The sequence below is a fragment of the Sphaerodactylus townsendi genome, linkage group LG14 (genome assembly GCF_021028975.2).
Source record: "Sphaerodactylus townsendi isolate TG3544 linkage group LG14, MPM_Stown_v2.3, whole genome shotgun sequence".
Taxonomy (NCBI): Eukaryota; Metazoa; Chordata; class Lepidosauria; order Squamata; family Sphaerodactylidae; genus Sphaerodactylus; species Sphaerodactylus townsendi.
In genome coordinates this window covers 21,804,603-21,830,250 of record NC_059438.1, presented here as the reverse complement: position 1 = coordinate 21,830,250, position 25,648 = coordinate 21,804,603, and the positions used below count along the sequence as shown (strand labels likewise).

The 25,648-nt window shown below is 46.5% G+C and overlaps 1 protein-coding gene across 2 annotated transcripts; it reads right to left on the bottom strand.

The window, feature by feature from the left end:
* Positions 1 to 909: 909 nt before the first annotated feature.
* LOC125443576 (hepatocyte nuclear factor 4-beta-like) lies at positions 910 to 21,996 on the bottom strand. Of its 2 annotated transcripts, none has more exons than XM_048515790.1 (10): positions 21,862 to 21,996; positions 14,345 to 14,516; positions 13,351 to 13,445; positions 8,413 to 8,519; positions 6,840 to 6,995; positions 5,684 to 5,771; positions 5,024 to 5,176; positions 3,464 to 3,715; positions 3,038 to 3,157; positions 910 to 2,321 (listed from the first exon to the last, which is right to left on the bottom strand). In XM_048515790.1, the coding sequence occupies exons 1-10, from the start codon at positions 21,977 to 21,979 to the stop codon at positions 2,185 to 2,187; spliced, it is 1,398 nt and encodes a 465-aa protein (XP_048371747.1). In that variant the 5' UTR covers positions 21,980 to 21,996; the 3' UTR covers positions 910 to 2,184. The 2 variants fall into 2 exon arrangements, with proteins under 2 accessions (XP_048371747.1, XP_048371748.1); XM_048515791.1 differs by having other exon boundaries at positions 3,479 to 3,715.
* Between the last annotated feature and the right edge of the window lie 3,652 nt (positions 21,997 to 25,648).

Here is a 25,648-nt window from a genome sequence, read left to right as displayed (position 1 = left end):
CTGTTCAACAGTGGAATGCACTACCTCTGAGTGTGGTGGAGTCTCCTTCTTTGGAGGTTTTCAAAGAGAGGCTGGATGGCCATCTGTCCGGAGTGCTTTGTTTGTGTGTTCCTGCACTGCAGGGAGTTGGACTTGATGGCCCTTGGGGTCTCTTCCATCTCTGTGAGCCTATGATTCTATTGCCTGGCTCTACATGGGCTGAGAAAATTCTGGGAGAACTGTGACTAGCCCAAGGTCACCCAGCAAACTTCATGTGTAGGAGTGGGGAACCAAACCTGGTTCACTCAATGAGAGTCACTGCGCATGTCGAGGAGTGGGGGATCATACCCGGCTCTCCAGATTAGAGTCATAAGAACATAAGAACATAAGAACTAGCCTGCTGGATCAGACCAGAGTCCATCTAGTCCAGCATTCTGCTACTCACAGTGGCCCACCAGGTGCCTTTGGGAGCTCACCTGCAGGATGTGAAAGCAATGGCCTGCTGCTGCTGCTGCTCCCGAGCACCTGGTCTGCTTAGGCATTTGCAATCTGAGATCAAGGAGGATCAAGATTGGTAGCCATAGATTGACTTCTCCTCCATAAATCTGTCCAAGCCCCTTTTAAAGCTATCCAGGTTAGTGGCCATCACCACCTCCTGTGGCAGCATATTCCAAACACCAATCACACGTTGCGTGAAGAAGTGTTTCCTTTTATTAGTCCTAATTCTTCCCCCCAGCATTTTCAATGAATGCCCCCTGGTTCTAGTATTGTGAGAAAGAGAGAAAAATTTCTCTCTGTCAACAGTCCATCGCTCTTAACCACCATCCCCCTCCCATGTCACCTTGAAGACCAACCAGCCGCTGGGAAACTGAACATTTCAAGATGGTAACCACATATTTAGTATGCTTTTAAGAATTTATTCATGGCACATGCTTTGTGTTCCAAAGATTGACTGCTTTAAAAATTGTGATACAAACCCTGGTGAGTCCTGCTTGCGATTTTAAAGAATAATAACGATGGAAGAGAAACTGTTCAGCTCATTGCAAGAATTAGCAGTGAAGGCATATAAATCCCATTTTTGCTTTTAATCTGTGTGGAGCCAACCGTCCCCATTCCCACCCCCCATTTACTCTGTTTTGGATTATCTCCAAAGTACTCTTGCATTCTGTTTCTGCTACTACACAACAGATGGGAGTGTACTTGAGCGTTGAACAGAAAATAGGCCATGCGCTGCCAATTTTTGACGTGCGACATTCTCAGTCGTAATCTACGGCTAGCTCCAAAATGGTGCTGAGGCCTATTATGCTAGAAATATCAGTGGGTTTTTTTCCTCTATATTGTGCACATGGGCAAAGGTTGGACAATGGGCACAAACAGAAGGGAAAAATTGACACCCGATGTGGAGGACACTTGGATCCGTCAGCTTCATTACCAGAGAATGGATCAGCTCGAACAAGATGCTAGAAGGGCAACGTTCCGGCTTGGTTCGCCACACGATTCTGATGGACGGACACTGCCAACAATGCAAAACACTAAAAAGAAGGTTGACTGGACAGTTCTCAAGTATTCGCTGAATGCCACAAAAATTAAAGCAAAATCTATACCTTGGTTGAATTCTACAGGAATAGCAAACTGGTAGTGCAAAATGACAGTATATTAGATGTTTACATAAAGACATACACAATAACAATTAGCCACAGAAGTCTTGCAAGAAGACAATACACATCCAATATTGGTGCTCAAATACAAAAACAGATCAGTTCATCAATGCAAACGGACAGGCCCGTGTGGATCTGCTCATTTCATGGAATTAATAATTGTTCACTTCCTCAATATGGCATCATCTTGCTTGCTTCTTTAGAAGGTTACCTTCACATTAGTAGCCTTCAAATTCATTATAATCTCTTACAACAAGGAGGTGTCCTATCTGACATGAAACTAAGCAGTCCTACAAACTATTCCTAGAGAATGTAGCCAAGGTATAGGTTTTTTTTAAAAAAAAATGTTGGTTTCCTTTGACTTATCTATACCGAGTGAGTTCTTCTGTTCGCTGAATGCCGCCATTTTGTTGGATGGCAGAGAAGGACTTTGAAGTCTGGTTCCGACTGGAATGGTTGACTTGCCATGACGAGAGCTAGGCTGGTGGGATTTCACAGACAAAAAAAAAAAATTATGGTTTGTGGTCGATTTCCGTGGTGTGGTGCTTTATAGAATCTCCTGTTTGGGTATAATTGCCTGCGGCAAAAGTGTCAGCACGGCCTCAGAGGTGTGGTTGGGGCCTAGCTTGTAATCTTCACTTCCGGGACTGGTGGAAGGTGAAGGAAGAGATGTTTCTGGTGACGCTGTGGAAGAAGAGGGAAAAATCAGTCGTGATGTTCTGTGTTTTGGGGTTTCGTTTCTTTCCCCATTCTGTCTGCTCGTGACCTAGCATGGAATGGCTGGAATCGTGACCCTCCCTAGGGGTGATGGAAAAATGCCCCACAGTTGCATGGAGCATGCAGCTGTTCTGAAATCAGGATTGTGGAATAAGACTTCACCTGTCCCCAGGGAAATGAAATGAAAGAATCCTGGGCGGGACCTCAGTATCAATACCTTCCCCCCTTTGGCTGCACAGATGGGAAGGAAATCCACCTATAAACCTTCAAGTCAGTTTCTTGCACTTTGCAATTTATGTAAGGCCCCTTCCGCACATGCAGAATAATGCACTTTCAATCCACTTTCAATGCACTTAGCAGTTGGATTTTACTGTGCGGAATAGTAAAATCCACTTTACTGTGCGGAATAGTAAAATCCACTTTACTGTGCGGAATAGTAAAATCCACTTTACTGTGCGGAATAGTAAAATCCACTTTACTGTGCGGAATAGTAAAATCCACTCGCAAACAATTGTGAAAGTGGATTGAAAGTGCATTATTCTGCATGTGCGGAAGGTGCTCCTCTTGGGGAGGCCTTGTTATTTTCTGCTTCAGACGAATATTCCTGCTTCAGATGAAACTCCCCATTGGCCAGCATCCTGACCAACTCCTATAGGGAAGCGGCGCAGATACTGGATACCCACGGACTGAGATGGTATGAATGACGGAGCCGATGTTGCTGGGTAAGACGACATGACCAGGAAGAGGCTCCACGTTGAGGCCGGAAGGGCCCGACTGGTAGTGTGGGACATCCAAGGCCGTTCCTACCAGAAAGGAAATAAAACCGTGACATTTCAGCCAACATTGGTGCACGAACATCAAACACAAGCATCACTTTGGCCCCACCGTATTTATGTTTTATTCTGTTTTAACAAGATCTGTTCGGTTCCCCTCTTCTCCTTTGCTGCACTCCGAGCCTTCAGAGTTCATTTTCGTCTCTCTCTGCCACCTGCTTCGTGTGCTGTGCGCGCAAAACTAGAACAAACCAATCTTGTTTTCTGGCCGCAACCCAGGACCCCGTTCCCTGCGTTTCCCAAGGCAGACAAGGAAAGGAAGGCACACAAACACACCCTCTAGTTTTGTACCTCCCAGTAGCATCTCCTGCAGCAAACTGTCGATCCGAGCCATCCCGAAGAGCTTGACGAACTGTATCTGCTCTATCATTTGCCAGGTGATGCTTTGGAGGGGAGGCAGCAGCAGGAGGATGTCGCTGAAGCGCCCTCGCGAATCGTACTGGCGATCGTTGATGTAATCCTCCAGGTTCACTTGCACTTGGAAACGCATGTTCTTCACCTTCCCGGGCTCGCTTAAGCCCTTGCAGTCTAGGAGGGGGGGAAAAGGGTGGCCACATTCAGTTTTGCATCCATGGGGTAGAAGAAGAAGAAGAGTTTGGATTTATATCCCCCCTTTCTCTCCTGCAGGAGACTCAAAGGGGCTTACAATCTCCTTGCCCTTCCCCCCTCACAACAAACACCCTGTGAGGTGGGTGGGGCTGAGAGAGCTCCGAGAAGCTGTGACTAGCCCAAGGTCACCCAGCTGGCATGTGTGGGAGCGTACAGGCTAATCTGAATTCCCCAAATAAGCCTCCACAGTTCAGGCGGCAGAGCTGGGAATCAAACCCGGTTCCTCCAGATTAGATACACGAGCTCTTAACCTCCTACGCCACTGCTGCTCCTAGCCGGATAGCCGGATCTCATCAGATTTTGGAAGCTAAGCAGGGTTGACCCTGGTCAGGATTTGGATGGGAGACTACCAAAGAAATGAAGGTCAACAGGTGTGTGTGTGTGTGTGTGTATTCCTGTAAGCACAATAACGAGCAGAATGTAGCTTGTGTGCCACTTTAAATGAGAACAGCTATCCTGGTAAAGACCAGCCTTTTTACCTCAGAAATCATAAATAAAAGAACTTTACTTATACTGAGAGGAAAAAATATATATATATATATATACAGTGGTGGGATTCAAACTGTGGAGTAGCGCCAATGGGGATTTCCAGGCAGGAACACGCGACAGGGTTGTAGGCATTCCAGTGAGAATTCCTGGGGGGCTGTGGCAAGGACGCTGCACTTGAAGGAAGCGAGATACCCATGAGCGCTTGAACACCCTTTTACCGGGGCACCTCCTGCTAGACTGCTTCAAGTTCTGCGCGCTACTGCTGAGAGGGAGGCGTGGCTGAGCCATGGCTCCGTGGCAAAAGTCACTGATTGTAACCCCCTCTCCGGCTGCATAAATAATTAGTAACCTACTCTTGGGAACCTGTGAGAACCTGCTGTATATATACCAAGTAACACTTATATGTCGATACATTTACAGTTCATCGTTTGGTGACAGTTTGGTTTCCAATAACAAGCACGGTTTACAGTACTAAACTTTCAGTCTGAGGCTTTTACATAGCTTTAGTTAACAGAACACTGAACAACATCTTTCCTCCATTCAATATGGAGCCAGGGATCCCTGGAAAATCTTGTTGGTCTCAAATCTAGCCAGACTGAAATCTAGCTGTCCTGAGAGGGAGTTTCAAATGTAGGAGGTCCAGAAACCAACTATAAACCCAGCCATTTAAATTTCCCATGAGAATGGGAATTCTCCCAATGAGAAATAATTTCGCCAGGGTCTGCCAGGGAACCATACCTGGGTCAAAGAATATGACAGCTTTGAGGCAGGCATATTCATTGTCGTCAATCTGGATTTCTCTCAAGGGTTTTACCAGCTCATCTAGGATTCGAATGGCCACTCGGGCGATTTCTTGCTCGGGACACTGCATTGGGATGATGAAGTCATTTCCTGGAGAAGAGGAAGTCGAATATTCAGCCTGATGCTTTAAGGGTGACATCGAACAGCTGACAGAACAGGAAGCTTAGGCCCCTTCCGCACATGCAGAATAATGCACTTTCAATCCACTTTCACAATTGTTTGCAAGCAAATTGTTTGCAAGTAAATCTGTAATTGGATTGCCACAGAAAAGAAGAGGAAGACACCGGCCAAGCCCACAGATCCTCTCAGCTCATTTGCACACAAAAAAAGAGAGAGTTGTCTTTATTTCTGAACCGTGGTTGATTCTCTAATAAATGAACAATGAAAAAGAAGAGGAGGAGTCTGGATTTTTACCCTGCTTTTCTCAACAGTAAGGAGTCTCAAAGCATCTTCCAAACTCCTTCCCTTCCTCTCCCTGCCACAGACACCTTGTGAGGCAGGTGGGACCGAGAGAGTTCTGAGAGAACTGCAAAGCCAAGGGAGATCTGAGAGCGACCTCTTGCAAAAAGCCCAAGGAATGGAAATGAACAACCTTACCTAATAGTAGAAAATCAGTGTATGGAATAGAACGTTTTGCCACTCCCAACAGCAAGTGCTCCCCTGCATGGGCTCTCAGCAAGGCAACCTGCGGATTACAAGAGAAGAACCAGCTGTTTTGTGTATCGAAATCTACAGTCCCTTTTTTATTGAGGCTTCAAAATGTTTTAGTTTTGACTCTGAGGCCGTTTCCGCACGGCCACGCTGGGGGTTGGTTCGGCGTACATGACGCCGACCCAACCCCCTCAGGACCGTTCACACAAACAGTCCCGGTAACGAACTGTAAGACGGCGCCGCGGAGCGCCGTCGTCCAATCAACCTACCTTCTCTGCGACCATCCGGTGTGTCGCCGAGGCTAGAGGACACCCCCCCTGCCCTGCGCAACCACTCCAGAGTCACAGGGCAGGGGGGCGTGTCCCCAGGCCTTGGCAACACGCTGGACGGTCGCAGAGAAGGTAGGTCAATCGGGCAAAGGGGGGAGGGATGGCACCTTCCAGCCGCTGCCGTTCGCACGGCAGTGGCTGGAAGCCGCCGTTTTCCAACAACCTCGCTCGGGGAGCGAGGTGGGAAAATGGCAGCTTTGCCCCTCTTGGAGAGGCGTGAGGGCAGCGCGGCTGCGATGCAGCTGCGCCCCCCATGCGAACAGCTCTCTGAGGACAGCGTTTTTGCCGTCCCCAGGGCACTGTATTTGGCCCGTGCGGGAAGGGGCAGAGTCATGCTGCTGCAAATCAGAAGGTGATCCACTCAAACTTAGTGCATTCTCCTGTATTGTTCTGCTATTGCTGTCTTTTGTAATGCCCGTGGATTACAAAAAGCTCCATCCTTGCTGGAGCTGTTTAGTCTGAACCTATTGCAGACTGTCTGTACCCCTTTTCAAGAGCAGCAGCTAGAGTGGACATTTTCCCTGCTGACTAGTATAGAATAACTGGATGGCCATCTGTCAGCAGGGCTTTGATTGTGTGTTCCTGCATTGCAGGGGGTTGGACTTGATGGCCTTTGTGGTCTCTTCCAACTCTATCATTCTATGATTCGATAAATAAAGGGGAGTTCTGGACTTGGGTACTGTGCTTCTATTTCACATTAGCCTCATTTGCAACTGACTTTGGAAGGACGGAGGTAAAGACACCTCTGCAAAGTTTATCTCTCTTTTTATTACCTGGTCATCCAGTGGGAGTTCGCAGAACGCTGGGATGTATTTCGCCCACTCGACAAGCACCAAAAGCTGCTGTTTCATTGATTCACACACGTCGTTGATGGTTGCAATCTTCTTCATGGCGATGTCGGCGCTGTGGACCGGACGAAGAGCCGAATACTGGAAGAAAATAGGTTGAGCATGCTTTAATGAGACACTCCTCTCAACACATCACATCTGGTCCCCAGTTCCCTCATGAACACCCCCCACAGTCCTTTTTAAATGAGGTTGTCTAATTGCTCAGGTATTCACAGAATGGCAAATGCCCTCTTTGTCCGGAAGGTGGCAATAGAGCACAACTCTTTTAATGGCCGTGTGGGTTTCAACATATCAGAAAGCAAACCAAAGCAGCCTGGAAAACCCTCCAGAACCAAAGCAGGAAAAGATTGTGTTTAGACCAGTGGTTCTCAACCTTCCTAATGCCGCGACCCTTTAATACAGTTCCTCATGTTGTGGTGACCCCCAACCATAAAATTCCTCCAGATTAGATACATGAGCTCTTAACCTCCTACGCCACTGCTGCTCAAGAGTTGACAACTCAGCCTTAATTTCTCCTCCTTGATAACTGCAACGGCCCAGAATTGGAAGAGCGGAGCTCCGGGCCAAATATTTTGGTCTAAGTGACCTCTTCTCTCTCCTCTCTTTCTCTCAATCAAACAACTGAGAAAATCCTCATCCCAGAGCTATGACAGTTTCCCTCACTGGAACTACTTTTTCTGAAAATCCCTCCGAACAGCCAACCGGTCTTTGACTTGACAACCATTTCGAAAAGAAAGATCTGGGTTTTGATGGTTGCCATCGGCAGGGTGAACAGGAATCTTCTTGGTGGTCATCTTCACGAAGATCAGTTGTGTAGCGCCAACAGGATGGTGGGGAGGGACGCCCCGGGCGCATGCCAGTGCATGGGCGTGGTGTGGACGTTCTGGTGCATGGCGGGATGTGGCAGGGGCACAGGGGGCACACGTGTCCTCGGCGCTGTTCCCCCTCACTCTGCGCAATGAAGGTAAATCCGATCAGAGGCATTTCCTTTCTGTTTCCCTTGCAGCAGTGGCGTAGGAGGTTAAGAGCTTGTGTATCTAATCTGGAGGAACCGGGTTTGATCCCCCGCTCTGCTGCCTGAGCTGTGGAGGCTTATCTGGGGAATTCAAATTAGCCTGTACACTCCCACACATGCCAGCTGGGTGACCTTGGGCTAGTCACAGCTTCTTGGAGTTCTCTCAGCCCCACCCACCTCACAGGGTGTTTGTTGTGAGGGGGGAAGGGCAAGGAGATTGTAAGCCCCTTTGAGTCTCCTGCAGGAGAGAAAGGGGAGATATAAATCCAAACTCCTCCTCCTCCTCCTCCTCCTCCTCTTCCTCCTCCTCCTCCTCCTCCTCCTCCTCCTCTTCTTCTTCTTCTTCCTCTTCCTCTTCCTCTTCCTCTTCTTCCTCTCATAGACGCTTGATGAGAAGCGGACTTCAGTTGAGTGTTCAACCTGCGGTTGTCTGCAGTGGATCCTAAGTGATTCAAGAAGAGAAAGAAGGACACCTTTTCTTACCTGCTGGGCCATGGTCTCCGCTTGAGTCAGCACAGTGATGGACAATGCGCCGTTGTCTTCGTAGCTACTTCGGCGGATGCTGATTCTGTCACGCTCGTTCTGGACAGCTTGTGAAGGAGACAGGAGGAGAATTATGGGTCAGGCAGGTTCCGGGTTGGCTAGACCCCAACCAATCATGGACATGACCTGCAACTCCCTTTTCAAGGTTTAGATAAACTTTCTACGGAGTGTTTGTTCTCCTGGGTCAAATGCTAAGATGCTCTGAGAAGCTGGAAATCTTGAGCTAAGCAAGTTAGCCAAAGTTGTTAGATCCAGGAAGATTTGTTTTGCACCATGGAGCAAAAGGAGGAAGCATTTGAGTGGGAGTCAAGCAAAGGTTCATGGAGATACAAACAAGTTGTTTACCACTGGGGTCAGTCCAAAAGTAAAATCCAAGAAACCAAGGACAAAAACCAGATAATAACCTTTCTTAGGTTACCCGACGACACAGAACAGTGTGTGAGATTTCGTGCTCACCAGGACTCTTCGACAGGCCAGACGTAAAATACAAGATGTGAAATCCAAAAGTTAAAATCCAAGAAACCAAGAACACAATCCACATAATAAAGTTTATTAGGACCAACTCGTAACAAGTTTTAGGCTCACCAGAACTCTTCATCGGGCCAACTGATGAAGAGAGAAAGGGGGAGAAGGAAAACAGGGAAAGGTAGTGAACAGCCAAGGCACATGGAAGTCAACAGGATTGTTCTTAACCAACCTTTCCCCCACCCATTTTGTGACGGCCTTGCATTGGCCCTTTCTGCACAAATAACCTCAAATGTTTTGAAAACGCTTTCAGTTCCCCCCCTCCTTTACCATGATATATGTCCGCACTCACCCCCTTGAAATGATTCATGGGTGCCACCACCCCCTTTTTAGCTAGTTGATGAATCAATGCTTCAGTTCCATACAGCTTTGAGCTGCGATTGTCTGCACCTCATATAATCGATGACTCAAAGATTACTCCCCCCCCTTCCATTTTTTTTTAAAAAACCACAGACATGATCAGATAAACAGAATAAGATTGGGTCGCAGCTGTTGGTTCAACTGATAACTGGAGTCTTGAGAACTAAACTGTTCCTTTGTATAGAGAAAAAGGAATTTGTGTTTTTGACACAGAGGCTGATTCCGCATGGTCCCAAAACAGCGGTGTGAAAACGGTGTGAAAACAGTATAAACCCTTTTACACCATGTAAAACCCTTTTACACCATTTTCACACCGTTTTCACACTGCTGTTTTTGGCCTATTTATTTATTTATTTATTTATTTATTTTATTAAACTTTTATACCGCCCCATCCTCTAGGGGCTCTGGGCGGTGTCAGCCAGAGTGTCTAGGGGCTCTATGCGGAATCAGCCAGAGTCTTCATGCCACTTCAAATACAAATGCAGTAAACAGTGGCGTGAGGTTTTTTATAAGTGGCGTTTTAAGAGGTTGATGTATATGTACAGTCAAAGAAAGATAGCTGAAAACGTTTAATGGAATCATTTTAAAGGAGGCCCAAAGATCAAACCCGTCTAGCAACCTCCTTATAGAAGCCAAATGAATACCTCCTTACAGAAGGGGAGGACAAGAAATGGACCTCCTTACAGAAGCCAAAGTTTAGGGTTTCCAACCTCCAAGGGAAGGCTCCACACACGCGCACGCGCACGCGCACACATACACACACACCCAACAATTTCCAGTTATTTGCCCACCTGGAACAACCCTGTCAAGTTTTTCAACACTTCTATCAGAATCACAGCACATCTGAGAAACAGGGGCAAAGGTTCTTTGTTTATCTTGTGTGCATTAGGAATTTTATAGCATATATTTCAGAGTTTTCTCATGTCTGCTGATAATGGTTCTCAAATGTAACTGGACAGCACAGCGTGGCATTCTCTAGATGATCTCAGCGTTATCACAAAAGATACCTTGGAAGAAATGCCTTCGCACACCCTAGGGAGTTAATATTTTACTTACACTAAAATTCAGTTAGAAGTGGGTAGTGAATTGGGCTTGCTCTCTTCCTTCCTTCCCTCTGAAGCAATGTCTTTTGAACTTGGATTTCTCCTAGCCCTGGCCCCTTCCGCACATGCAGAATAATGCACATTCAATCTATTTTCAATGCGCTTTGCAGCTGGATTTTACTGTGCGGAGTAGCAAAATCCACTTCCAAACAATTGTGAAAGTGGATTGAATGTGCATTATTCTGCATGTGCGGAAGGGGCCTCTAATTATTACTAGCACATGGGAAATGAAGGGCAGATGCATTGCTATATGGAGGGGGCCGGGAAAGAACCTTGATTCGGGTTTGGGGTGAGTCAGAGACCCCTTCCGCACACACAGAATAATGCCTTTTCAAACCACTTTCACAACTGTTTGCAAATGGATTTTGCTATTCTGCACAGCTTCAAAGAGCATTGAAAACAGTTTGAAAGTGCATCATTCTGCATGTGCGAAAGGAGCCAGAGACTCCCGGTAATGTTGCAGAAGTTTGTAGGTTGTTTCAAGTATCTCTTTGCTTGAAAATGTTGAGCCTCCCATGGCTGAATCTGGGAAAACCTGGAATAACCTCCCACCCTCCAAAGCTTGAAACAGAGCTGGATTTGCCATCCTGCTGGGTGTAACAACTGCGAGGGATCACCCCAATGGCTCCTCCTGTCCCCAGCTTCTTTTCCTTTCTGTGGGCGAATTGGTAGGGGAATGGAAGCAAGAGAAAAATCAATACGTGTCACAGTTGATGCCCCATCGACGTCAAAGGCCGTAAATCAGTAACTTTCCAAAACTTTGGTTGGACGCGCCTATGCGATCCTTTGTCAACAAGCATTTGCGGTCATTGATGGTTTGGGGAGGGGATTGTCCTTCTGCTCAAACTGGTCAATGGTTGGAAGCCGGGATGGGTAGGTGTTGTGTGGTCTGGCTCCTGCAGAGGACTCTTCAGAAGCACCTGCTTGGTTGGAGGGTGCTTGGGTTGGGTAAGGGCTTCAGCCAGCGTGGTGTAGTGGTTAAGAGTGGTAGACTCTAATCTGGAGAACCGGGTTTGATTCCCCACTCGTCCACATGAGCGGCAGACTCTTATCCGGGGAACTGGGTTTGTTTCCCCACTCCACCACATGAACCTGCTGGGTGACCTTGGGCCAGTCACAGTTCTCTTCAAATTCTTTCAACCCCACCTACCCAACAAGGTGACTGTTGTGGGCAGAGGAAGGGGAAAGGAATTTGTAAGCCACACTGAGTCTCCTTACCGGAGAGAAAGGTGGAGTATAAATCCAAATTCCTCCTCCTCCTCCATTTGTATCCCGTCTTGTTTTCCATTCTGGGGCTCACATCAAGGTATCTGGGTTTCCTAGGAAATCCCCTAACTGGGCTCTGTTTATAGCCAGGCCCACCAACTTGGCCCACAGAAACACGGCTAGATCAGTGGTGGGATCCAAAAATTTTAGTAACAGGTTCCCATGGTGGTGGGATTCAAACTGTGGCATAGCGCCAATGGGGATGGGCGGGGCACGGCAGGGGCATGGCCGGGCTTTCCGGGGGCGGGGCATTCCTGGGCGGGGCTGTGGCAAGGACGCAGCCGCTGCGTTGGTCCTTGGGCGGGAAACGAATGCACGCAGGCGCAGGCCGCCACGCACGCCAGTGCACCTCCTGCTAGACTGCTTCAAGTTCTGCGCGCTGCTGCTGAGAGGAGGGGCGTAACTAAGGCAAAAATCACGTGGCACAATCACCAATTAGTAACCCCCTCTCGGCACACACAAATAATTAGTAACCTACTCTCGGGAACCTGTGAGAACCTGCTGGATCCCACCTCTGGGCTAGATTGTTAGGGTTGCCGGTCCCCGTGAGGTCTGGAGATCTCCCGGAATTACAACTGGTTTCCCAGCTACAGAGATCAGTTCTCCTGGAGAAAATGACTGCTTTGGAGGGGAGGCTGGAATTGTACCCCAGTGATGTCCCAGCCCTCCCCCAAGCCTGCTTTCCCCAGCCTGCTCTCCTGAGTGCTTTGTTCAAAACAGGAAGGGCGAAGACTCCCTTTATGTGCCCACCCGTGCAGCGCCTTCGCTTGGATTTCAGTTGCGCATGGAGCTTTCCCCCCCACCCCAGTCTTATGCTGCAGAGTTGTGGGTCTGATACTGAGTCCTTTTCAGTGGCCTGACATTCAGCCAGCTCCACGTCACCGTGATTCAGCAACTGTCCTTGCAAACGGAGCGGCCGAGGAATCTGTCGATGTGGCATTTCAGCATGACTCAGCCAGGGACGGATCTACATTTTGTTTTGGGGAGCGGAGCGATGGTTAAAAGTGATGCCCTCCCCCTCAATATTATATACATATTTCCTCCAATAATAGATACAGATGTTTCTTTATATACACATATATAGTCAATGGTTATAATATACATATATAATCAGCAACTGCTTAAAATGATGCCATGAAAAGTGGAAGGCAGTATGCCTGGAATATTGTGTACAGTTCTGGGCACTGCGATTCAAGAAGGATATTGACAAGCTGGAACGGGTCCAGAGGAGGGCGACCAAAATGGTAAAAGGCCTGGAGTCCGTGCCCTACAAGGAGAGACTTAGGGAGCTGGGGATGTTTAGTTCGGTGAAGAGGAGGTTAAGAGGTGACATGATGGCCATGTTTAGATATTGGAAGGGATGTCATGTTGGTGAGGGAGCAAGCTTGTTTTCTGTGGCTCCGGAGACTAGGACCAGGAGTAATGGGTCCAAGGTGAAGAAAAAGAGATTCCACCTAAACATCAGGAAGAACTTCCTGACTGTCAGGGCTGTTTGACAGTGGAATGCACTACCTCGGAGGGTGGTAGAGTCTCCTTCTTTGGAGGTTTTTAAAGAGAGGCTGGATGGCCATCCGACAGGAGTGCTTTGATTGGTTCGGGGATAGAGTGGGGAGATGCCGCTTACCTTCTTTCTTCATTCCTGCCCGAAAGCATTTCTTTAGCCGGCAGTATCGACACTGATTCCTTTTGTCCTTGTCTATGACGCACTGTCGGCTGAACCTGGGGAAGAACAGAGGTGAAGCCTTTAGTATTTCCCCAGATGATTCCAGGCCAGGCCTCCTGGCAGTGGCATATCTAGGGGGCCATGGAGGGCAGGGCCCTTGAGGGGGCGGGGCCAAGGCACCATTTTTCCTTGTGTGCCATTTGCCCTCCCTTCACCTCTGGGGTTTAATTCCCCATTCCTCTACATGAGTGGCAGATTCTTATCTGATGAACTGGATTTCATTCATTCATTCATTCATTCATTCATTCATTCATTCATTCATTCATTCAATTTGACAGACCACCCTACCCCCGAAGGGCTTAGGCAGTTTACAAGACAGTCAAACACAATACATCAAATAATCTCAGTTAAAACAATAAATAAATTAAAAACATTAAAACATTGGCAGCAGTAATTTGTTTCCCTGCTCCTGCACATGAAGCCTGTTGGGTGACCTTGGGCCAGTCACAGTTCTCTCAGGACTCTTTCAGCCCCACCTACCTCCCAAGGTGTGTATTGTGGGGAAAGGAAGGGAAAGGAGTTTGTAAGCTGTCTTGAGTCTCCTTTACAGGAGAGAAGGCATGGTATAAAGCCACTCTTCTTTTTCTTCTAACATGGTTTGACTACTTTTGAACTCTAGCTGTGAAAGTCCCAGTTGAGTGGGGGCCCAAAGGCCAAAGGCTCTTTTGTGAATGTTCAGTCCTAGAAAATCACAACTAAGAGTGCAATCCAAAAGAGAGTTACACCAATTTAAGGCTATTTATTTCAATGTGCTCTGACCGGAGTACAGAATTGCTCTTCAAGCCACCTTAATGGGTAGTGCTGGTTCTCGCGTAGAGATGGCTAGAATGAACTCTTAACATTTATGCCTGGCAAACCTGGGAAATGCCCAGAATCCCCTTCAAACCTCAGTCACCTGCACGAATAGACGTGATTCTTACGGACGCTCCTTCGGAAGAAACCTTTGCAGCCGTCGCAGCTGGAAGCGCCGTAATGTTTGCCAGTGGCGCGGTCTCCGCAGATGGCGCACAGCGAGCTGATCCCATTCCCAAGCAAGCTGCCGTTGGGTGAGTCGGAAGCAATGGCTTCTGCAAAAAAACAAAATGGAGTCTGTCAGGCTTCCTAGTAAACAGTGAGAAAGGAAGAAGAAGAAGAAGAAGAAGAAGAAGAAGAAGAAGAAGAAGAAGAAGAAGAAGAAGAAGAAGAAGAAGAAGAAGAAGAAGAAGAAGAAGAAGAAGAAGAAGAAGAAGAAGAAGAAGAAAAGTCTGAATTTATACTCCACTTAAGGTGGTTTACAAGCTCCTTTCCCATCCGCTCACCACAACAGACACCTTGTGAGGTAGGTGGGGCTGAGAAAGTTCTGAGAAAACTATGACTAGCCCAAGGGTTCAACAGGTTTCAAGTGCAGAAGTGGGGAAACAAACCCGGTTCACCAAATAAGAGTCCACCGCTCCTGTGAAGGAGTGGGGAATCAAATCCAGTTCTCCAGATTAGAGTCCACTGCTCTTAACCTCTATCCCACGTTGGCTCTCAAAGGGCACTGGAAAGATGGCGAAGAACAATGCTATCTACATCATAAGAGGGCTGACTTCCATCTTGTGTGAGAGAAAGCTCTTACACTCTACATGGTTAAGAATTTTCTCCCTAATTTAAGAGGATCTCTGGCTAGATTTCACCCATAAATTGAATAAAATAAACAGAAGTAAAACTTTTGCATTTAGCTAGGTCAGGGGTAGGGATCCTGCGGCTCTCCAGATGTTCAGGAACTACAATTCCCATCAGCCTCTGTCAGCATGGCCAATTGGCCATGCTGGTAGGGGCTGATGGGAATTGTAGTTCCTGAACATCTGGAGAGCCGCAGGTTCCCTACCCCTGAGCTAGGTGCAAAGCAGCAAAGCTTTAACACAGCATGGGGGTTTGTGATCCCAAACATTATTTGCAAATCCTTGGAAGGAAGTTACAGCAAACTTTTGGATTTTATGCCAGACCTCTCCTGCTGTAGCCAGAGACCAACAGTTATGGGACGCCATCTAAGGAACTGGATTATGTTTGGGGTAATCAGAGGGACTGGATAAACAATCGCTAGGTTTCTTACATAGTGGGAGTATTTCTGAGATGCATTTGTGACCAGAATCCTCTGGCACAAAAGTCAGCCTCTCAGTCCAAGATCCACACACAGTTTGGCTGGGATGAATCCGCCATGTGCAACTCCAGAATTTACAACCTAATTCTGGAGGGTGTAAATTTGTCCTTCTAGCCCCGTCAAGCTTTCCGGAAGTGCGTCGATTGTTGCTCTTTAGTACATACAAGGCCTCACGTGTTGATGTGAAGATGTGTAATGGATAGTCAGCACTCAGCTGGGACAGGCTTTGTTCCTTCTGCTGCACTGACTGTCTTGTGGAAATATACAGAATTATTTTCAATACAGATGTGCTGCAGTTATTTTTTTAAGAGGTATCCAATGCCAGCAGAGGACAGGGACAGGCTGTGGATTAGCAGCAGAACAGAAGTGTTGCATAAGGAAGAGGCCAGGACCAATTCCCACCTTCTCCAGTTAACAAATGGTGCGCAAACTGCAATCAAGTCTCAGCTGACTTATGGTGACCCTGTAGGGCAGTGGTGTCAAACTCAAACCCTGCCTAACCCTAAACCTAACCCCAAATCTCCGTGAATTTTCCAACCCAGAGTTGGCTACCTTATGCATCCTTGTTTGTTTGTTTATTGGATTTGATATTGGCTTTAATTGCAATATACACAATTAGTAATCGATAGTTAAAACAATATATACAAATAGTAATTAATAGTTAAAACATTAAAACCTAATAATTAAAAACACGCAGCTTTCCAGATGGCAATTAAAACTCACTGATTGCTTTAGTGATTTTTAACTGATTAAAACTCATCGATTGTTTTAATGTTTTTAACTTGCGGATGGTTTTGATGGTTAAAACAATCAATCCTGATTGTTTTAGTGATGGATCTTCTCCACGGCATCAACCGATGGGAGGGAAACACTTCTCATGGGGCAAGTTGACAGTGGGTCACCTGCACTGCCATGTTATCACAGCATGGAAGAAAACACGAAGGAGAGCAGGCAGAATTATTGTTCCCGTTCTCTGTCTGGAAATCCAGCTTTACTAAGGTTGCCAAGATTTTGGGAATGGAGCCTCAGGAGAGCGGAGTTTAGGGAAGAGAGGTACTTTATTGGGTTACAATGCCATAGAGTCCACCTCTGAAAGCGGCCTTTTTCTCCCGGTGAACGGATCTCTGTTGCCTGAAATCAGTTGTAGCAATGGGAGATCACCAGCTGTCACCTGGAGGTTGGCAACCTAAAGGTTGACATTTGGCCCACTGCCCAGGCTTGCTCGCTGTGCAGCGTCAGAATAAGTTTTGATCGTTCCACTTGCTCAATCAGGCAGCCGCCCAGGGTCAGAGCACAGCTGGGGCCTTCGGCGTAGCTTCGCAAAGGGGTCATGGTGAACTTGTAGGATTGGGGAAAATATTTGGCACGTTCTTTCATGAGGGACGGTCAGTTTATGAGCCATTTGGCAAAGCAGATCCAACTGTTCACAACCTCCGCCAAACTTGTAACAAGGCAGTTCTGAAGAAATAAGGAGTGGGGCAGGTGTTAAGCGAAACGCGAACGAACGCAGAACGCAGAAAGACACCCGGCCTTCTTGAGAATATACTTCTTGTTGACCACCAGGCTTCTTCTGGAAAGGAATGGCTGGAGATAGCACTCTCTGCCATCCCTTCTCCACGAAATGCCAAAAACCAGTCTCCTCTAGAAGCTATCTCAATACCCTGAGGCAGCAAGTTTTGCCCATTACTCTTTTGTGCACAGGAAAACTTTTGTCTGTTGTACGAGGAAGTTTGTTAAAGGGCTTTTTCTAGACTTGCCAACATCTTCTGGAAGGACACTTGGTCTCCAGACTACATAGGTCAGTGATGGCGAACCTATGCCAGAGGTGGCACTCAGAGCCCTCTCTGTGGGCACGTGCAAACAGAGTGCCCTCCCCCCACATCTAGGCTGGCCTGGGCCGCCAGGCTCAATTATTAGCCTTAAACCTAAGACCTAGTTTTTGGGAAGTAGTGTAGGTAACCCTGTTAAGCACTGTTAAACTAAAGCGTGATCCTTTACCTGGGAGTAAGCTCGGTTGCTGGCAATGGGGCTTGCTTCTGAGTAAACCCTCCTAGGGTCGTGATTCACCCGTTGGAAGAGTTGCACGGTTGCTTCAAAGCAAAGCCATCGACTACCACCAAGCTTACTCCTGAGTAACGCACGCCTCGGAGCCAACCATTTTTTTCTAAACGAAAACCTCAGTATTCAGCTTAAATTACCGCATTGGCACTTTGCGATAAATAAGTGGGTTTTGGGTTGCAATTTGGGCACTCGGTCTCGAAAAGGTTCGCCATCGCTGACATAGGTCATTTCCTGTGGAGAAAATGGCTGCTCTGGAGGGTAGAATCTACAGCATCATACCCCCACCTCCAAAGCCCCTCCCTTCCCCAAGACCTTCCCTCCACCCCTAAATCTTCATGAATTTTGCAGCCATCATTTTATCGTCATTGTGTATATCCTGATCAAGAAACAAGCGCGCTGTGTTTTCATTTCGTGCGTGAGATGAGATCCATGCGTCTTCCTTCCGCAAAATGCTTTTTCTTTCTGTTTTCAGGGCGATCGTGTTCTCCTTGCCTTCAAACTGCAATATGTTGGTGACGGAGAAAGAATAGCCAATTCTTTCTGCACGATTTCGAGAGTGTCCCGGGCTGCTATTATAGCATCTGTGACATCACCAATGGTGCCACGCCTTGTGTCAACACCATCTTGTTACCACTCAGAAATATTTGTATTAACAGATGTTACTTTAATAAAGTCTGTTTCATGCTTCTCGACTATATCACACAAATACCTGTGTAGGGCTTTGAGAAATATATAAAGGCAATTTTCCTCGTTTCCTTCAGCAATGCATTGCATTTGGGGATTGGGGATGGTTTTTTTTTAAATAAAAAATGTGTTTCAATGTGAACTTCCTTTGAAGAATGTATACATGCCCCATTGTCTCGACAGATCCTCTCCTACCTGGCTTTCTAGAAACCTGTGAAAAGAATTTTGTGCCAAAAAGGATTTGATGTTTTTCCTTCCTGACAGTCTTGTTTTAATCTTTGAATTTTATTGTTGATTGCTGACTTATAGAGATTGCAGAATTTTTTTAAAAAATGTCTTTGTGGCTGTATTTTGCTACCTTATCCTACTTTTTGGCTGATGTTTTAGGTGTTCATTAATTTTTTTTCCAGCTTAACCCACTCTATTATTTAGTCTTATTTACTGAAGACATTTCTATTGTGCTTCTTGGGGGAAGAGGTGCAGTTAGAAAGACAAACAATAAAAATGAGAAAATACAAGAAGTTACAAAAAGAAGTGGAGGAGGAGAAGTTTGGATTTATACTCCACCTTTCTTTCCTGTAAGGATACTTATGGTGATTTACAAGCTCCTTTCCCTTCCTCTCCCCACAACAGATACCTTGTTAAGTTGGTGGGGCTGGGAGAGTTCTGAGAGAACTGTGACTAGCCCAAGTTTACCCAGCAGGAATGTAGGAGTTCGGAAACACATCTGGTTTACCAGATAAGCCTCTGCCACTTGTGAAAGAGATGAAAGACTTGACCCCTGTTTTCCTAAAGAACAAGACTAGTTCTACCAGAGCTTTTAGGATGAACAGGAGCAGAAATTTCCCAACAGCAGACGCAGTTGGATCAAGATCCGGTTCCCTAGGGGAGTAGGAGCAGCAGTGGCGTGGGAGGTTAAGAGCTCGTGTATCTAATCTGGAGGAACCGGGTTTGATTCCCAGCTGTGCCGCATGAGCTGTGGAGGCTTATCTGGGGAATTCAGATTAGCCTGTACACTCCCACACATGCCAGCTGGGTGACCTTGGGCTAGTCACAGCTTCTCGGAGCTCTCTCAGCCCCACCCACCTCACAGGGTGTTTGTTGTGAGGGGGAAGGGCAAGGAGATTGTAAGCCCCTTTGAGTCTCCTGCAGGAGAGAAAGGGGGGATATAAATCCAAACTCTTCTTCTTCTTCTTCTTCTTCTAGGTGGACTTTCCCTGATTGGAGCTTTTCAAGCAGAGGCTAGATGGACATCTACTGGGATGCTTCAGTTTTGCATTTCTTCCATTGACCAGCAAATTGGAATAGAGAGTCTACTGAGGCCTTTCCAACCTTAGTATCTTATGATTCTCAGTCCTTCTAAACTACCTGGCTGATCTTATCGTTTGGGTCAACATTTCTTTTAACTTTCCACTTGTAGAGATAGAAATTGGCATCAAGTCACAGCTGACTTACGAATACCCCATAAGGCAAGATTAACATGATATGGCTTGCTATTGCCTGCCTCTGTGTAGTGATTCTGGACTTCCTTGGTGGTCTCCCATCCAAGTAGGAACCAGGGATGACCCTGCTTAGCTTCTGAGTTCAGACAAGGTCTTCCAAGCCCAGGCTATCCCATTCAGGGCAGCTGCCCCTTAGATGCTATAAAATGGTGGCTGTTTCTCTGCTGTAATTTTTGCAAAGGCCAGCCCTGTGAACCATTTGGTCATTTTCGCTCATGGATCCTGTCCAAGTTTGGGCTTGGGTTTGATTTTTTTTTCCTTTTCTTGTTCAAAGCTGTTTTGACAATTTTCCGAGGAGGATGCTTACCCAAGACAAACAGGCCAATTTCAAAACAGCTAGTGCCTGAGCAGCTTGGATTACTTATTAACATGTCAGTAAACAGATCAATGCCAACCTGAGATAGTCTTCACCTTTAGGAAAATGGAGCACGTAATTTCCCCAGCAATGAAAATTTTAAATAAATTAAACCATCGACAGGATTATCTAATATACTTGATCTTGATCAAAAGGGTCGAGAACTGAAAGGTGGGGTTATTTTAAACTCGTGAAAGAAGCAAATTTTAAAATGGTATTATTGTCACTACTTATTTCTGTCCCTACTTATTTCTCATTTTGGTAGGAAAAGAAATCTTCACGACTAGGTGGTTTTTTTAAAAAAAAAATAGTACTGACAGGTACTAAGTACCCCCACCTTTGGGGGAGGGGCTCTCCCAAGTCCTGAGGGGAGAATTGGTAAAAATTGGTGCACCTTTACGCATGAGTACCTCCATCTTTTCCTTTTACAAAATAAGCATGGTGCAGAAACTTTCTGAGAACATCATTAATCTTGTTGAAATTACACCCCCTTCCCCGCCTCAAAATCTGTGGGATATTCCACTCAAGCAGCAATTTCCAATTTCACTTCAAAAATTCGTCGGGAGGAAAATCTGATTCGCAGGTAAACTCCTGAGCCAGAGCCGGTGGCCATTTTTCCCTTTGCTCAGAAATGAAAGGATAACAGAGGAGGAAAATATGTATACCGTTCAAAGAAATTGTTCCTCTAAAGTGAAGACGCCTTACAGGGAAGATACCATCTCACATTTCTGGGCCTTAACCAGCCTTATGCGTTGTATTCACACACAAAAAACCTCCTTATTTTTCAAGGCTCTTCATCCACACCCTTCCCTGCTTATATAACATGCCAACCAGGATAAGAAAACTTGACTGGCTACTTGTTCCAAGGAAGACAACTATAGGAGTAGGAATGAAGAATGGGGATGGAGATTGGAGAAGATTGTAAATCCAAGCTGTTGATTCTCCATCAGAAGTATGTCTCAGGAAACTTTGAAAGTTACATCCAATTTTATCTCACTTGCCAGAGATGCAAACTCATGAACTGACATTGCTCTGGAAAGTTAAATATTTCATATATCCCTGGAGACACAATAACTGAAAAGCAGATACCTCCCCAGCTTGATATAAAATACCCTATTTCCCCGAATATAAGACATCCCCGGAAAATAAGACGTAGTAGAGGTTTTGCTGAAGTGCGAAATATAAGGCATCCTCCAAAAGTAAGACGTAGCAAAGTTTTTGTTTGGAAGCATGCCCGACGAACAGAACACAGAAAAATAAGACATCCCCTGAAAATAAGACATAGCGCATCTTTGGGAGCAAAAATGAATATAAGACACTGTCTTATTTTCGGGGAAACACGGTAAGTATTGAAGTTGGTAACTATTTTATTGTGTTGAGCTGTCAACACAATCATGGCATCTTCTGGGAAGGGAGTCACTCAGACTTTCTGAGCAAATTCCCTTTCTCGAATGTCCACATTTGGAGCAGTGGGACAAGTAACCTCTTCAACCTCATCTGCCACAGATATCCTATTAAAAACCCCAATAAATCTCCGCTTCTAAACAAGTCTGAGAGTTCGCTGGCACAAACCTTGACACCTTCCACCCTCCGACCAAGCTCCACCTTGTCCACCCAAAAGGGCAATTTTCGAGCAAAGGTAACAAAGGTTGGTTGGAGAGGGGAAAAACTGAGGAACCTTCCCTCACCTGATGAGTTCGTGGGCAGCACCCGCAAGTTGTCGAACTCCAGCATGGTGTACGAAGAGTCGAGAGACTCGGCGTAATCTGGCATTTCCATTTCCATTAAGGATTGACAAAGCTTCATTATTACTGTCAACAGAGACAGGCAGGGCCCCCACAGCCCTGCTGTCAATCACAGGCAGGGTTTCCCGTTCCACTACCCCAAGCTTTCAGGATGACAAATCATTACCTAACCCACCCACCCCCCACTCGGCTACTCCCTCCCAATACTAACGGAAGGTTGGGCTGTAGGTACAACCCAGTCTTTATTGCTCTCCCTCTCTCTCTTGTATCTTTGGAGTCTTTTGCCCAAGCTCATGATTATATGATGCAGATAAGGCCCGGTCTAAATCAACGTGGATTGCATCCACAGTTTGATAACGTACGCTTTGTGGCAATCCTTGAGTAAACATTTTGAAAAGTCCAGGCCCGGAGATGTTCCAAGGTGGCAGTGTTTTTTCACCAGGCATAAAGCATTTCATAATGTCATCATCACCCCGCTCTGCACCTGAAAGCTATAGGGGGAAAACACCCTACAGATTCCAAGAATAAATTCCAAAGCGATTCCTTCCTTTTACTCACTGTATACTGTACAAAATATATAGGTAAGATAATATCATTTCAAAAAGGATATTGAGGAGATAGAAAAAGTGCAGAGAAGGGCAACAAGGATTATTGAGGGACTGGAGCAACTTCCCTATGAGGAGAGGCTGCAGCATTTGGGACTCTTTAGTTTGGAGAGGAGACGGCTGAGGAGGGATATGATTGAAGTCTATAAAATTATGCATGGGGTAGAAAATGTTGACAGAGAGAAATTTTTCTCTCTTTCTCACAATACTAGAACCAGGGGGCATTCACTGAAAATGCTGGGGGGAAGAATTAGGACTAATCAAAGGAAACACTTCTTCACGCAACGTGTGATTGGTGTTTGGAATATGCTGCCACAGGAGGTGGTGATGCCCACTAACCTGGAAAGCTTTAAAAGGGGCTTGGACAGATTTATGGAGGAGAAGTCGATTTATGGCTACCAATCTTGATCCTCCTTGATCTGAGATTGCAAATGCCTTAACAGACCAGGTGATCGGGAGCAACAGCCACAGAAGGCCATTGCTTTCACCTCCTGCCCGTGAGCTCCCAAAGGCACCTGGTGGGCCACTGCGAGTAGCAGAGAGCTGGACTAGATGGACTCTGGTCTGATCCAGCAGGCTTGTTCTTATGTTCTTATGTTCTTATTTCCATTTCCCACTCAGGCATGCACAGATGCCCTCATAGTAATTAAATATGCACAAGAAAAAAGTGTATTAGGCCCACCGCCTTCACAAAGAAAATACACAATAGGCAATAACACTTCTGGATTAGTTGTTATTTCACCCAGACTTTATCAAGCCTATTCCTGTAAATAATAAATGCAAATGAATAATAGAAATCACAGACTCATAGAAATAAAGTTGGAAGAGACCCCAAGGGCCATCAAGTCCAACCCGCTGCAATGCAGGAACACACAATCAAAGCACTCCTTACAGTGTCAGAAAAATTTGGGTTTTTTTTGGTGTGTACTAGTCTTGGAGCTTCAAATAGCACTGAGCCGTCTCTGCTCTGTGTTGGCCTTTAACTATCAGTGGTCTAGGCAGAGGTCGCAGAATTCGTGGTTTTCCCCAGCACAGACTGAACATGCCAGGTCCCAGAGAAGAATCCAAATCCAGAGAAGAATGTTGGTCCTTGGAAGTGGCGGAAGGGTTCTGAGATTGGACTGACAGTCCCAGTGTGGGAGGGGGCGTCAGCCTCAAGGAAGTCCCCTAGAATTGACAGATCATTTGCAGATACAGAAATCAGTTCACCGGGAGAAAATGGATGCTATGAAGGGTGGACTCTATGGGCATTGCACCCCACTGAGGTCCCTGACCTCCCCAGGTTCCACCCACAAATGTCCAGGATTTTTCCAACCGAGATATGGCAACCCTACCGCCCCATCTCCTGTAAGGACTCTGGCAACTTTACAGAGTGGAATGACAGTCCCAGGTCAAGGTTCTAGACCTGGAGGTTCTACGACAGGAGTCTGCAATCTGCAGCTCTCCAGATGTTCATGGACTACAATTCCCATCAGCTCCAATTGGCCATGCTGGCAGGGGCTGATGGGAATTGTAGTCCATGAACATCTGGAGAGCCACAGATTGCAGACCCCTGTTCTAGGATAAGGTTCTAGACCTGGAGTAACAGCTCCCAGAGTAGAATGACAGCCCTTTGGAGTAGTAGAAGTGTCCTGGGACCAAGGTGACAGGAAAGCAGCCCGTTAGGAATTTCCCAGATAATTTAAAAGGCCTGTCCACCTGCAGTGATTTCCCCACTGGGATCTAATTGGCCACTTTATAGATAACACAGTGGAGTAGATGTTGCTGTCTCCTCTTCCCTTTGGTCTGATGGAATCCCGATTTGATCGCTACTAGATGTTGCTGTCTCCTCTTCCCTTCGGTCTGATGGAATCCCGATTTGATCGCTAGTGATCAAGGTAACAGGGAAGACCTACACAGCTCTGCAAAAATGCCACCAGTGAAGAAATGAATGATGAAGTTGTTATTTACACAATGTAATCCTATTCTGGAATGCAGTCACATTTCGAAAGAAAGAAAGCCTGACAAAACAGGGAGACGCAGTTTCCAGAAGGAACGTTTTGAGCCAAGAAGAGGAGATTGTCAGCGTCTTTCGCTGCCAAACAGCCTGAACTCTGATTCAACCCCATTAACAGGGAGGCCGACTTTAACTTAATAAATCCTTTAATAAAGCAAATAATAGGAGCAGTCAAAGCCAACGTGAGGTCTTTTCTTTCCCTTTATGACCTCAGCTCAGCTCTCCGGCTGGATCACCGCTTGCCAGAAGTTGCTAGAACCAACCTCTCTAGTCTTTGCGTCCAAACAATTCAAGATGGTAGCAAAAGCAACCCATGTTATCCATGTCAGTGGGTGGCGCATGGGAACACAGGGTGGGATCTGTCAGCCATCCGCCCGGGATGAAAACCAAGTCAAAAATCTCTCTTCACGTCAGAGCACTTGACTGTGTTTTATTACCTTGTGCGAGATATAAAATAATTAAGTTGTGCAATCTATTTCCTTTTGTTTAAAAGAATAGGCACAGCACAACCGACTCCTTGGAAAGATAAGAGGGTTTATTTTATAAAAAAATCCTTGGACTATGTACCAAGGTTTCCAGTATTGCCAACATCAGCTCAATTAGTTGTTAATTAGTAGTTCTGCTGATACTAGCAATTCTCGACAGAGACTCTTACAGTGCAATCCGTGTGTGTGTGTGCGTGCGTGCGTGCGTGCGTGCGTGTGTGTTTCTGAAACCGATCAAGAGGTGGCGTGATCCCGTGCCGGCGTAAATGCCACATGCACCAGCATAAGGGACATTTATATCTGTGCAGAAGCATTTATGGGGCTTTCCCCACTCACCTTCTGCTGTGCGCCGCTCTCGCGCCCCCTCAGCCCGCGTCATTCCTGGCGCGCTCTCGGGGTTCCCCATGACCTCGCGCTCTAAGGTGCCGTTTCTTCAGTGCCAGAAATGACGCGTGCTGAGGTGGTGCAAGAGCGGCAGCGTTGGGGCAGCTGCGTGGTTGCCGCCCTTGCAAGTGGGGAGTGCCGCTGGACCCCGCGCTACTTTCCCAGAGTAGCGCGCAGCAGAAAGTAAGTGGGGAAAGCCCCCATGTTGGTGTTGCCGAGTTGTGCAGCAGTGCGACACCTGGGTGTTAGCATAGCCACAA

Excerpts from the sequence above, each read along its gene's own strand:
- LOC125443576 (XM_048515790.1), bottom strand. The coding sequence starts at position 21,979 with ATGAAGCTTTGTCAATCCTTAATGGAAATGGAAATGCCAGATTACGCC. Across the intron at positions 13,446-14,344 it reads AATCACGTCTATTCGTGCAG|GTTCAGCCGACAGTGCGTCA; the intron begins GTGACTGAGGTT and ends GTTCTTCCCCAG. Across the intron at positions 5,177-5,683 it reads CACTGATTTTCTACTATTAG|GAAATGACTTCATCATCCCA; the intron begins GTAAGGTTGTTC and ends CCTCTTCTCCAG.